Here is a 14889-nt window from a genome sequence, read left to right as displayed (position 1 = left end):
CACAATGATCCAAAACCTATGGGACTCAGCAAAAGCAGTTCTAAGAGGGATGTTTATAGCAATACAGGCTTACCTCAGAAACAAGAAAAATCTCAAATAAACAACCTAACCTTATACTTAAAGCAACTAGAGAAAGAAGAACACACAAAACCCAAAGTTAGTAGAAGGAAAGAAATCACAAGGTTCAGAGCAAAAATAAATGAAATAGAGACCAAAAAAACCCACAAAAACAATAGAAAAGACCAATGAAGCTAAAAGCTTGTTCTTGGAAAAGATAAACAAAATTGATAAGCCTTTACTCAGACTTATCCAGGATCATAAGAGAATGCTACAAGCAACTCTATGCCAATAAAATGGACAGCCTAGGAGAAATGGACAAATTCTTAGGAAGTACAATCTCCCTAGACTGAACCAGGAAGAAACAGAAAATACGAAGAAATTACCAGTAAGGAAACTGAATCGGTAATTTAAAACCTCCCCCAAAACAAAAGTCCAGGACAAGATAGCTTCACAGATGAATGCTACCAAACATTTAGAGAAGTGTTAACACCTATCCTTCTGAAACTATTCTAAAAAACTGCAGAGGAAGAAACACTTCTGAACCCATTCTCTGAGGCCACCGTCACCCTGATACCAAAACCAGACAAAGATATCACACAAAAAAGACAATTATAGACCAATATCACTGATGAACACAGATGAAAAAATCCTCAACAAAATACTAGCAAATAGGGCTTCCCTGGTGGCACACTGGTTAAGAATCCACCTGCCAATGCAGGAGACACGGGTTCAAGCCCTGGTCTGGGAAGATCCACACGCTGTGGAGCAACTAAGCCCATGTGTCACTACTACTGAGCCTGTGCTCTAGAGCCTGTGAACCACAACTACTGAAGCCCATGTGCCTAGAGCCTGTGCTCTGCAACAAGAGAAGCCACTGCAATGAGAAGCCCACACACCACAACGAAGAGTAGCCCCCACTCACCACAACTAGAGAAAGCCCATGCACAGTAACAAAGACCCAACGCAGCCAAAAATAAATAAATAAATAAAAATACTAGCAAATCAAATCCAACAATACATTAAAAGGGTAATTTACCATGATCAAGTGGGATTTATCCCAGGTATGCAAAGATTTTTCAATATCTGCAAATCAATCAGTGTGATACATCACATTAACAAATTGAAGAATAAAAACCATATGATACAATCATCTCAATTGAAGCAGAAAAGGCTTTTGATACAATTCAACATCCATTTATGATAAAACCTCTCCAGAAAGTGGGCATAAAGGGAACATATCTCAACATAATTAAGGCCATTTATGACAAACCCACAGCTAACATCATACTCAATGGTGAAAAGCTGAAAGCATTCCCTCTAAGATCAGGTACAAGACAAGGATGCCCACTCTTGCCACTTTTATTCAACATAGTTGTGGCAGTCACAGCCACTGCAATCAGAGAAGAAAAAGAAATAAAAGGAATCCAGATGGGAAAGGAAGTAGTAAAACTGTCACTGTTTGCAGATGACATGATACTATACATAGAAAATTCTAAAGACACTACCAGAAAACTACTAGAGCTCATCAATGAATTCGGTAAAGTTGCAGGATACAAAATTAGCGTATAGAAATCTGTTGCATTTCTATACACTAACAACAAAATATCAGAAGAGAAATTAAGGAAACAATACCATTAAAAAAAATACCTAGGAATAAACCTACCTTAAGGGGGCAAAAGACCTGTACTCTGAAAACTATAAGGCGCTGATGAAAGAAATTGAGGATGACACAAACAGATGGAAAGATATACCATATTCCTGGATTGGAAGAATCAGTATTGTTAAAATGACCATACTACCCAAGGCAATCTACAGATTCAATGCAACCCCTATCAAATTACCAATGACATTTTTCACAGAACTAGAACAAAAGATTTTTAATCTGTATGGGAACACAAAAGACCTTGAATAGCTAAACAAATCTTGAGAAAGAAGAACGGAGCTGGAGCAATCACACTCCCTGACTTCAGACTATACTATAAAGCTACACTAATCAAAACAATATGGTACTGGCACAAAATCAGACACATACTTCCATGGAACAGGACTGAAAGCCCAGAAATAAACCCATGCACTTATGGTCAATTAATCTACAACAAAGGAGGCAAGAATATACAGTGGAGAACAGAAAGTCTCTTCAACAAGTGGTGATAGGAAAACTGGACAGCTACCTGTAAAAGAATGAAATTAGAAAATTCTCTAACACCATATACAAAAGCAAACTAAATATAAGACTGGATACTATAAAACTCCTAGAGGAAAACATAAGTGGAACACTCTTTGACATAAATTGCAGCAATTTTTTTTTGGATCTGCCTCCTAGAGTAATGGAAACAAAAGCAAAAATAAACAAATGGGACCTAAATAACTTAAAAGCTTTTGCACAGCAAAGGAAACCATAAATCAAATGAAAAGACAACCTACAGAATGGGAGAGAAATATTTGCAGGCGATGGGACCAACAAGGGATTAATTTCCAAAATATACAAACAGCTTATACATCTCAATAAAAAAAAACCCAATAACCCAATCAAAAAATTGACAGAAGACCTAATTAGACATTTCTCCAAAGATGACACACAGATGGCCAACAGGCACATGAAAGGATGCTCAACATCACTAATTATTAGAGAAATGCAAATCAAAACTACAATGAGGTATCATCTCACATCAGTCAGAATGGCCATCATCAAAAGGTCTACAAATGATAAATACTAGAGAGGGTGTGGAGAAAAAAGAACCCTCCTACACTGTTGGTGGGAATGTAAATTGGTACAGTCACTATGGAAACAGTACGAAGTTCCTTAAGAAACTAAAAATAGAGTTACCATATAATCCAGCAATCCCACTCCTGGGCATATATCTGGAAAAGAAGCAAACTCTAATTTGAAAAGAAACATGCACCCCAATGTTCATAGTGGCACTATTTACAATAGCCAAGACATGGAAGCAACCTAAATGTCCAGCGACAGATGAATGGATAAAGAAGATGTGGTATATATGCATAGACATAGAAAACAAACTTTATGGCTACTAAAGGGGAAAAGGTGGGAGAGGAATAAGTTAGGAGTTTGGGATTAAAATATGCTACTATATATTTATAAAACAGATAACCAACAAGGACCTACTATATAGCGCAGGGAACTAACTATACTCAATATCTTGTAATAACCTATAATGGAAAAGAATCTAAAAAAGAATATATATACAAATATATATATACACACATATATACACAAATAATATATATAAAACTGAATCACTTTGCTGAAACTAATACACATTGTAAATCAACTATATTTCAATAATTTTTTTCTTTTTTTTGGCCACATCACGCAGCATGTGGGATCTTAGTTCCCCAACCAGGGATCAAACCCATGCCCCCTGCAGTGGAAGCATGAAGTCTTAACCACTGGACCATCAGGGAAGTCCAATAAATTTTTTTTTAAAAAGATGTGGTATATATATACAAAGGACTATTACTCAGCCATAAAAAAGAATGAAATTATGTCATTTGTAGCAACAAATGGATGGACCTAGAGATTATCATACAAAGTGAAGTAAAGTGAAGTAAGTCAGACACAGAAACACAGATATCATATAATATCACTTATATGTAGGATTAAAAAATGATACAAATGGGCTTATTTACAAAACAGAAATAGACTCACAGTCATAGAAAACAAACTTATGGTTATCAAAGGGAAAGGGGCGGGGGATAAAGTAGGAACTTGGGATTAACACATACACACTACTATATATAAGTAGATAAACAACAAGGACCTCCTGTATAGCACAGGGAACTATATTCAATATCTTGTAATAATCTATAACAGAAAAGAGTCTGAAAAATAATATATATATAAAACTGAATCACTTTGCTGTACACCTGAAACATTGTAGACCAACTATACTTCAAAATAAAAAAAAAATTAAATAAAAAAAATTTTTCTTGGAACAAAAATGCTGTGGGATGAATGCTCTCTGACAAAGGAAAGCAACAAAATGGAGCCAAAGGAAGTTGTACAGGGTTTTCTAAAGAAAAGACATTATCAAAGAATAGACATTTTACTGAAAGTAGAAGAAAGTACCATAATCTAAAATGTTTTTAATTAAATCAAAGAGTCAAGAAAAAAGAAAAAAATCTTGGATTCTCTACAGCAAGTTTGAGTTTAGCTTGGAGAGGAAAGAATGCAGTAACTTTCTCTTGCATTAGAACAGGTGTGTACAGGCCAAGATTGGAACAAATCAGCAATGCCTTGGGAAGCCCTTCCTGACAGAGCAAGACTGGAAAGAAAGATGATCGATTTGAAGGATACCAGAAACAGAGGGGCCACTCAGTCTGAAACCCCTGGAGTTTAAAGCTTGATATTACTGCTTCTTATATTTCTGAGACTGTTGACTTTTGGTGGAGTGAAAAGACCACCAGACACGCAATGAGATCTTGGCTGGAGTCCTGGTTCTGGAGTCAAATGGAAGATACCTCAACATAACTTCCCTTTTCTCATGGGCACCGTGCAGACAATACTCCTTACCTAGTTCAGTTCCCATGAGATCATTTACATGCAAGGCCTTGCCTGTTGGTATCTACTTGTTAAACATTACTCTAGAGAGACACTCCATTTGAGCCAAAAGATTTTTTGATTAATTCATATTACTCTGAATATTTAATAAAGTATTTTTAATAAGTATTTTGTAAAAAGTTATGGTAAAGCTGTAACTGTTGAAAGCTTGATTTAAGAAAATAGTCATACATCTTATCAGCTCAATTTAAGAAACTCAAGTTATATATAATCAAAGATCACCATCTAGTGGCCCAATTGTACCATAACTTCTAAAGTTAGCTGCAAGCTCCAAAGACTTCAGAGGCTAGAAGGTGTGTGGAAAGCATCCGGCCCTGCCAAGGAGAGGAGCGAAGAGAGATTTGGGGCCCACTAAAAGCATTCAAATTTCAAGTTACAAACAAAATAAACAAAACACGGTGCCCTTCAAAATCAACCTTCCAAATCAAGCTTTGGTCTTGGGCCTCTGGTCACTCAGAGTTTGAGTGGATAGTTGAATGTGATAAAGTAAAGTGATAACTATTTTGGAGATAAGCTCAGAGAAATCCAAAACAATGAAGGCCTTTACAATTATCTTGAGCGACTTTGCCTCTCACAAGCAACTTTACAATCGAAAATTTGGTTTGCTTGTGATAGAATTATTTGTGTGTACATCTTGATGATAAGAAATAAAGTCACAAGAAAACATCATTGCCCCACACAATTCTCTTCTAATTAGGCAGCATGAGTTATTGAAAAGGGCATAGTCTTGAGTCAGAGGGCTTTGTTCAAATTCTGGCTTCACTCCCTATTGGCTGTGTGACCTTGAGCATGTTACTTAACCTCACTGAGCCTCACAGGGCTATCGCAAGGATTAAATGAAATAAGGCTTGGAAAGGGCTTATTCTGTTATCCAAAACATAACTGGTGCTCCTTTCACCATTCTCTCACTTAAAAGACACCATATAATTTAGAAGAAAATAAAGAAAAAGTTTAACTTAAAAAAAAAATAGGGTTTGGATTTGAAGCCAAAAGCTGACTTTTAAATTACATTTTTCTGTTAAAATGAAGATAAGAGACTGTCTAGTAATCGTATGACCAAAGTAACAGTGGTTGTCCTGGCTCTGATTGATTCTGTATTTTCTTTCAGGGTGTAATTTTCTTACTGGTAACATGGAAGAAAGAGTTGTATCCACCGTAAAATGAACATAATAGTACAAACCTCACAGGGTGTTGAAAGGATTAAATGAGATGTTGCATAAATGTCCATAGCTCAGTACCACTTAGTAAGGATACTACTAAGTTTCATTATTACTGGTCTTTGCCTCTCTCGTGGGACATCTGTGAGAATATAATTGCCATTGATTATTTCAGAAATGCCTGTGGGCTTTTGCTACCTTCCTCACAAATCACTCTTTCGCCAAGGTTCTTCCCTAGAAAGGCCAGCACTGGGGCTCTCATAAGGTGCCTGTTTCTTTGTACACACTATGCAGATGATTGGTTTTAAAACAAGTCACAGCAGAATTTGCATTTCCAAACGAGAGTTGTATCCTTCAAAGTGCATGAGAGATTAAAATTCTTGTTCCTCTAATATCCCTCTACTCTGGGAACTTCCCTCACAACTGACTACGTATCCCTTTATCTCAACAGAAGCAAAACGGAAAAAGGATTTTAGTCGAATAGAGAAATAGATTTTTGTGGCTAGCCTGTAGGTTGGTTCTGAGGCAGTTCATGAATATTTCTGAGCAACAGCCAGCATAACTTTGCAAAGTGACAACACAGAAAGAATACTATCATAGGGGTATATTAATTATAAGATGATATTTTAAAGTCGCATCTTAAAGGAGAAAAAAGGTCTATATTCAGAGGCTTAAAGAGCCTGCATCCCCCTTTGTGCCCCTTTCCATTGGCACCTTGCCTGTTCACAGAGTCCTAAAGTTTCGACCCATATTTGGGATATCAGGGTTTTGGGGGGTTTTGTTTTGTTTTTGTTTCCCTAAATCACTTTAACGATACTTTCCGGAGGGGTTGGGGGTGGGTCTCAGGCCCTTGCACACTGACTTGCAGCACCCAGAAGTGGCACAAACGTCCTGTCAGGCCCACGGTTCTAATTTGGGGTATGGAAATTGTTGCTAAGTAAAGCAAGGCAGCTATGACAGGAAGTAAAGCCTTGGCTGGTGGAAGCCTGTGCTGGAGTTCTAGCTCCACTACTCACAAAGCGCTTAATTATTTTGAGCTTCGTTTCCTCACCCGTGAAATGGGGGGACACGGCCCGACTGGCCTCACGGGACTGTGATGAGGGCTGGAGCCAGACTGAGAGTGAGAAGGCCCTCTTAAGCATCACGCCCAGAGTCCCTCCCCTGCTCTTGGCACTCACTGGTCCCGTCCAGCTCTGCAAGAGGGGTCTCACCACGCCCAGAGGGCCAGCGGGGCAAAACAGAGATGAGGGACCCTCTGCGGCGGCAGGTGAGGTGGCCCGTGTCAGCCTGGCTGAAGGGTCCCTTCTGCCCGCGCCCGACCCTCAGCAGGAAGCCCCAGGCTCACCGAGCGCCTCTCCACACTCCCTTTTTTCCTGCCATCCTTGCCTGGGGTGACATCCAGCGAGCGGTAACTGGGTGGCTTCTCCTCAGGCCAGTTTGGGGAGCGCGAGCGGCGGCGGCGGCGGCGGCGGGGCCCCCAATTCCGGGGCTGCCTCTCCTTCTCCTCCTCCTCCTCCTCGGAGCTCCAGGAACTGAGGCCGGAGGGCAGGGGAGGGGAGTAGCTGCGGTGCCGGCGCCTCTGGTGTCTCTGAGCGCTGCCCCGGGGGCTGGGCCCGTGGGCTCTCTCTGGGAAGCGGCTCCGGAGACGGGGGCGGTTGGGCGGCCAGCGGGCCTCGCTGGACGAGGGGCCGTCGCTGAGGCTGTCCCTGTCTGACCAGGGCATGGGTGACCCGCGCTGCCTGGAGCTGCGGTGCCTTCCGCTCCGCAGTCGGCCCAGCTCCCTTTGCTCCAGCGCCCAGCGCTGAGGCTCCCGGTCCCGGTGCTCCTGCTGGAAATCAGAGTAGCGGTGCTGCCTTCTCCCCTCCCTCAGATCCCAGGGTCCGGGGGGAGGCGGGGGGAGCCACTGCTGGTGGGAGGAGTTGCTGGTCCCCCGCAGAGACGGCAGGTCTCTGACCAGCGGGGGCAGGTGGATGATTCTGCGTTCCACGACCTCAGAGCCCAGGGAGGACAGCATGCTGCGGGGCTGGCCAGATCTGCCTTGGAGGTCAGCCGGCAGAGGCTGGGCTGGGTTGAGGTTCCGCAGCTCTTTCTCCAAATACTCTAGGACACCGTTGGTGATGGGAGGGTGAGCGGTGGTCATCTCTGGGAGGCTGGATCGCAGGGACAAATCTGATTGAAAATAAGGAAAAGAACATGCAGAACTGCTGATCCAAAACACACTCCTCAGAATCAGGGCACCGAAGTGCCACCTTATTAGCATGCATCTACCCCCTCCCATCCTCAGTCGTAAAGATGTCCACCATATTGGTCATGAAGGCCCCAATGCAGCCCATGCTCCTACCCTTGCCCTTTACCCTCTCCCACCCCAAATCTCTGGCAAGGTTTACCTCGCTGCAGCAGTGGATTCATTGGATAAGATGAAAACTGGGAGCTCCTGTCCGCCCCCCAGTACAGGGGTTTTTCGATCATCTGAGGGCCTAGGGCCTGAGCCTGCTTCATGTTGCGTTGGTGGGCCATGGCTGCAGGGGGAAAAGGAGAAATGCAGACCCTCAGCCAGGGCAAGGCCCACACCTCCCACTTCACTTCTCTCCACCTAGCAGCCTTGCCAAGAGGCCACTTTCTCTCTTCGAAGTTTATTGTGACCTCTCTCGCATGGGTGTAAGGGAAGTAGTGAATCAACTATTCCTTTGGCAAGGAGCTGGGAATAAATTCCCTAGCCAACACTGCAACTCCTGCACACTAGGAAATATAATCTTAAAACCTGACTTCCTAGTCTTGAAAACATTTCATTGTTCTGCCCATTTCCAAGGTCACCTAAAATGTATAGGTAGATGCATAGGTATTAGCAGGCAATGAAATTTCAGGCCATAGGCCAAATATAGAAGGTACAGATGCAAAGGGCTCAGAGGAGGCTGTTAGTCAGGGGCTGCTTGGGAGGACTGCCTGCTCAGAGTGGAAAAAGAGGACGCAGGTGCTGAGGTCAATGGGCAGAATTACTGGTAAAGGGAGAGGGACTGAAGAACGTTTCTAGCTGGTAATGCCAGCCCTGGGTGGGAGAAAACCAGGGGGAAGAAGGCAGAGAATGCAAAAAAGTTGAAGTGGATCCTTTCTACTCTTCTCCTCACTTTATTAAGTATTGGGGTTTTCCCTAAGTAGGGGGAATCTCTAATGGGTGGGGTAGAGGCAGAGAAGGGAGAAGGGAAATACCATTTCCTTTCAGGGCAAAGAAAATAATAGAAAAAAGCAGCACAAGGGATCCATAGAAATGTTTCTCCAGTCCCTTAGGTGCAGCTGGTCTGAAGCACACAACCCACAGCAAGTACAAATTAAAAACAAACACATCTAGTTGTTTTTGTTCATGAATTTCTATTATGAGGTAATTGTGACCAAGTGCACATGTCTCCCAAGCTCCCTGTCTATCCATGCACGTAGGAAATGTACTTGTGTGCTTAAGTGCAGGAAGTGCCTGCCAGCCTAGCACTCTCACCTCCTCCTGGGTTTCCCAAGCCCAGTGGCCACCCCTAAAGCAGCAGGGCTCTGCCAGAGGCTTCCTCTTACCACAGTAGGAAGAGGTAGAAGACAGACATTTTGGACCCAGCTGCATAGGTTGGGAGATTTGCTGAGGCCAGCAGCTAAAGGGCCATCAGGAAGGCTACCCAATGGCTCTAGTATGAAACCAACTTCCAGCACAATAGGAAGTGGTTTCGGCCAAGCCCCCCAAAATGTTTGGAGCCCCAGCCCTGATGGTGAGTCACAGCCCAGCATGGAGGAAGTCAGATGCAAACTTAGAGCAGCTCACCCAGCTGCCACATCTTCATGCCAAAGGACAGCACTCCAGACCCTCTAAAGATAGGTTCAATTGCTCAGCACTTTCCTCTCCCTCTTGCTAATAGGTGCCTCCCCCAGCTCCCTATACACGATATCTTCAGCACACACAATGCCCTCCTTAATATGTGCCAGTCACTTTACATGAGCTAACTAATCCTCAGAGGAATCTCTTAATATGAGAATCAGATGAGGAAGTTAGGCTTACAGAGGTTATCTTCCCAGCCCAATGTCCCACAGCTGGTGACTGGCAGAGGCAGCATGTGACCCGGTGTCTGCCTGCCACTCAAGCCTGTACTCTTTCTGCCAAACCACAGAGTCCCCAGACTCCTTTATTTATGTGATAAAGCAAAAAAAAAAAAACAAACCTAAAAACAAAAAAAAACCCTTCTCTAGTGGTAGTGCCTCACTTTATTTCTCTCCACTCAGCACCACACCATTCAAAACCCACTTCAGACTAACCTCTGCTTCCAAGGCCTGGGGACATCTGATTCCATTGGGAACAACCCTACCCACCCCCTGCCCCTCTGACTGAATCTTGGTTTCCTCCAGATGATACCATTCCCCCTTTGGGCCACTTCCTTCTTCAACTCCTCCAATTCAATAGGAGGGAAATGGAGAGTTGGGCTTAACTCCTTGCTCCCCCAATGACTTTTTAATTAATGGGACCCCCTGCAGAGATGACTCCCTAGAGACCCTTCCAGATCCTCCACGCGCTTTCCTGTCAGATTTTTACATATTCCCAAGATTAACACACCTGCTCCCTTCTTAGCTGCCACAGACTTTTTCCCAGGGTCCCTCCCTTCCCTGATGCACTGGAACTGATGAGATGGGAGTGGAAAAATACAGCCTCTGAGCTTCTCCCTTGCCCTCCTCTCCCTGGAAACAGCTCCATGGGGAAGTCTAGGCTATCAGGTGTTTCTATTGCTCACCTAATGGGGAATCAGGTAATAAAATAAGAAACATGGAGAAACGAACAAAGCTTCAAGACTCCTAATAAGTTATCTCTGAACCTCAGTGGTGTAAAGTCTGCCTTGGTCACCTTTAATGCGCTAGTTATATATACAGACTCCTGGACCCTGCTCGCAGACTGACCTTCAGTCTAATACAAGGTAAGAAAATCCATGTTTTCAACAAGCTCTCTGATTTTAATGCAGGGAGTCGAACTGGAGTTGACTATTGTGGATTCTCAACAACATTCTGAGAATTATGGTCCTCAGGAATAGGTTAAACACAGGCTTTGAGGGTCACGTGGACTTCAACTTGAATCCCAGCATGTATTAGCTGTGTAAGTTTGAGTGAGTTTCCAGAGTGTCTGAGCCCAATCTCCTCATATCTGAGCTGGGGATAATAATACCTACTTCACAAAGTTGTTGAAGTTAAATGAGGTAATGCACATGAAATGCCTAATAGCTCATGGCTCTCACTGTTACTGTTAAAATAAGTCGCTTCTTTCACCTTAGATCTGATAGAAGATATCTCATAGAAAGATCTCATCTTTCACCTTAGATCTCAAAAAGTACACATTTGGAGACTAGACCACCAAAAGCATATTCATCCTCATTTCTGAGGAAAACCCAGGGCATGTTCTTTAAGAAGACCCTTTTGTGGCAGAAATAACACTCAACACCTCCCCTCCTGCAGAGACCTGCAGCCAGCATCCTCTGTGTGCATCACCCATGGTGCCCCTGAGGACCTCCAACTTCTTACTATTCCTTACCACCCCCTCCCTGCCCTTACAGTGTGTTCTTCGCCCTCTCTGACCCATGGTCACACATTCCTTTTTTTTATACATATACTGGCAGTATACACAGTATACCAAATTGACTGGCAGTCCTTCCACTGACATCCTCAGGAGCATCCTAGAATCTCATGCCCCTTGAATTTTTGCCATTTCAGCTTTAGGAAACCACCAGTCAATGCTTCCTGGGCCCACACTGGCTGCACAGTCAGGCAACTGACCTCATATAGCCCTTCTCGCAATGTGCGTAGATCTCCTTGACTGATCTAGCAACCCTGCTTCCCTCCTCCAGAGCAGCAGTTTAAACTTCTCATGTCTTCCCCTCCCTATGAACTTTCAGCTAATGACATGTCTTTGCTGAGGAAGAGGAACCAGCCCTGGACATGGAATCAAGAGACCTAGGTCTAGTCCAGGGCTCATCACTAACAAGCTGTGTGTAACTGTGGAAAAGTCTCTCTAGGCCTCACTTCCCTCAGCTGAGGGGATGGGGAGGTGGGTGGCATAGATCAGAGATTCTCCATGTGGCCTATAGCCCACTGCAGGGTGCGCCTAGGGGTTCTGTGGGGAGGAGGGTCAACAACCAATCTAGGGATGGAAGTTGTCGCTCCAGTTCCCACGGAAAAAAAATAAGATTCAGTGTCAATAACTTTTCTTCTTTAAGTTCTACTGTAGGTTGTTTACTAGTACTAAGTGAATTACCAAGGATGACTAAACTTTGGTGTCATTTTCATTTTTCTCCTCTCTGGTCCTCTGTTAACTCTCACTGGAAAGTAGGAGCAGGTTGGGGAGGTGGGCTGTGGTCTCGGAAGCTCAAGAATCACTGGCATCGTTCTCGAAGCTGCCTTTTGCATCTAGAATTTTGATGTGCTGAAATCGAGACAGGCTGGTGTGAGCTCGCTCCCTCAGCTCCTTCCCTGACACTTTAATCATCTTCCAGGTGTTAACAACTTCCTCTCTCTCTTCAGAGGGCAGGCTTCCTTTTCCTTTTCTGTCTAAAGGTAATCCTTTCACTGTAAGCCTGATGTCTCTCCCACTGGCTCCATCCCTTCTGAGTCATCGCCTCACTTCACAATGCTTCCCTTCACTCTCTTTCTATTGGCCTTGGTTCTCTGCCTACACATATGCTTAGGGTTACCTTATTCTAAAAAAAAATCAACGATCACATACACCCTCTTCCCCACCCAAGAGCTTTCCTTGACAACTCCTGCCCCCTCTATGTAATCTCCTCTTATCACCAAATTTCTCAGGACAGACTCCCCAAGTGACTCACTTTGAAAGTGATCTCATCTGCTCAAGTTCAGGGATCTTTTATTTGTGGCCCACATTTCTTTATTTTACCAGTTCTTCTAAATGACCTCTAACCACTTAGGAGAAACCACTTTCTCCCAGAACCTGTTTATCAGCTTACTGACAGTGGATACATTTATCGCTTGTGCTGACTGAGTCCCTAGCTCTGACTGTTTTGAGTACCCCACAGACCTAGGGATTCCAAGAAAGTATCTTGGGAGAGTTTCTCCCATCTCAGTCTGCCTGTTTCTGCTCCAGTGGCAGTGACTTCTACGTGGCATCTCTCCCAGAGGCCTCTGAATGGTAGGGATCTCCGTGGCCCAATATTGAGTTCTCTGCTATTTTTCCTCTCTTGAAGGAGTTCATTGGTATCTCAGCCAATCCCATAGTGATCTACACAGATAGGTCGTGGCAGCCTCTCTCGTGGGAAATTCAGGCGCTCATAAGTCAGATAATCATGAATACGACGCTGCACTACTTCTGCTACTTACCAGCTGTGTGACTCCTCTGACCTTCAGTCTCCTCATGGTTAAATAATGATGATACCTGCCTTCTAGGGTTGTGAGGATTCAAAAGGGAAATATATGCAAAGGGCCCACACACACCAGACATCCAATAAAAGTTAGTTCTCTTTTCCTGTAAGACAGCAACCTCAGAACATAGGCCTGAAACTAGACTCAGACCACTGACCTTCTTGACCTTGTAGATTAGGTTTTGTTTCTGTCTTAACAACCAATTTCTTTTTTTTTTTCTCTTTTAAAAGTTTTCTTTTCAAATGGACCAAAATGATAAGAGTGGTTATATCTGGGTGCTTAGATTAGTCTTTTCATTTTCCTACATTTCAAATTTTCGACAATGTAATACTTCACTTATATCATCAGGAAAAGGAAATGTTACTTTAAAAACAAAAAAACCTCCTTCCATTTAAAGCTGTTGATTCCATCTCTTTAGTAAGGAAAGATCTTTGTAGAATAATTCTTTTTCTTTTGCCTTTACCAAATTTTTTATGGCATGTCACAATTCTGTTTTAAAAGGTCAAACTTGAGCCCAAAGAAAGATCACATTAGAGCAAGATCTTCTTCTGCCCCCTCTTTCCTTTGTCTAAAAATGAGGCTCTCGAAGTGTGGCACCCAGACTGGCAGAATTGCATCACCTGTGAACTTTTGAGAAATATAAATTCTCAGAGCCACCTAAGACCGATTAAATCAGAAACTCTGCAGATGGAGGCCTCCAGGAGATTCTTAAGTTTGAGAATCCCTGCTCCAACACCTCTCTCTTCTCATCTGTTCTTTTCAAGTCATCTTTGAGAAGTGGCCTTCTCTCTCACAGCTCTATGCAAATCACTCCCTCCAGCCACCTCGTGTCCAAGCAAGGTCAGTGCTAGGAGCAAATGCTGGAGCACAGGCACATCAGGGCCACTGATATGTAGGCAGAGACACCTGAACGAAGCCTTAGGCAGGCTAGGAGGTGAACAGGCAGAAGTCCTCCCACTTTGCTCCATAGCTTCCCTGAGCATAATTTCCTGGGCTGAGGCCAAAGACCTCTGAGCCTCTGACGGGAGAAGGGCATGGAGGAGAACCTGGAAGAACCCAAGGTTTTGACCTGGGCATATGAAATGGATCTGTCTGGGGCACAAGGCTCCTGCACCACACCACCGCACTGCTCGTCCGTCCCCTCTCACCTTCCTCGGGGCAGCAGCAGCGGTCGGGACAGCAGGGGCAGCGGACGTAGCAGCAGCAGTACTGAGGACAGCACTGGCACCAGCACACTCCAATCAGCAGGAGCAGAAGGAGGGCCCCCAGGATGATCAAGATCACTGTGAGCCAGTCTGCAAGAGAGAAGCCGAGCAGGGATTGAACTAAACATGCAGGTGCATGCTTCAGGTTGTAACATTGTAGAGGTCTGATCAACACAGCTCTTGAACTATAGGTTAAGGGTGAGCAACATACAGGCAAAAAAAAAAAAAAAAAAAGTTTATCTTTGGTAAGGGAACTTCAGAGGCTGGCTACCGACAACAATAACCTAGGCTTGCGTGTTTCTGTTTTTCTTTTTTTCCTGTATGTAAAAGTGTCACAGTGGGGTGGCCGAATAGAAAGCTCCAGGAGCACTTACGCAGGACAATGAGCTTCACTTCCTTATCTGGGTCTCCTGACGTGTCCCCTGGAGCCTCAATGGTGCAATAATACACTCCATGGTCCCACCACATCACTTCATTAATCACAAGATCTGCTCCTGCA

At 43.8% G+C, this 14889-nt stretch overlaps 2 protein-coding genes across 2 annotated transcripts in view; one reads left to right on the top strand and one right to left on the bottom strand.

Moving 5' to 3' along the window:
* Positions 1–14889, bottom strand: part of ILDR1 (immunoglobulin like domain containing receptor 1) — a 40196-nt gene that overhangs the window by 6590 nt on the left and 18717 nt on the right. Inside the window, exons 4-7 of the mRNA XM_033855773.2 lie at positions 14765–14884; positions 14334–14480; positions 8187–8318; positions 7145–7968 (exon numbers count right to left, since the gene is read on the bottom strand). Coding sequence (XP_033711664.1) covers positions 7145–7968; positions 8187–8318; positions 14334–14480; positions 14765–14884 — 1223 coding nt within the window. The remainder of the gene's footprint in view (positions 1–7144; positions 7969–8186; positions 8319–14333; positions 14481–14764; positions 14885–14889) is intronic.
* Positions 1–14889, top strand: part of SLC15A2 (solute carrier family 15 member 2) — an 86814-nt gene that overhangs the window by 71233 nt on the left and 692 nt on the right. The gene's annotated exons all lie outside the window — the stretch shown is intronic.

The sequence above is a fragment of the Tursiops truncatus genome, chromosome 4 (assembly GCF_011762595.2).
Source record: "Tursiops truncatus isolate mTurTru1 chromosome 4, mTurTru1.mat.Y, whole genome shotgun sequence".
Classification (NCBI taxonomy): Eukaryota; Metazoa; Chordata; class Mammalia; order Artiodactyla; family Delphinidae; genus Tursiops; species Tursiops truncatus.
Note: the sequence above shows the minus strand (reverse complement) of the source record. Positions and strands in the feature narration are given on the sequence as shown.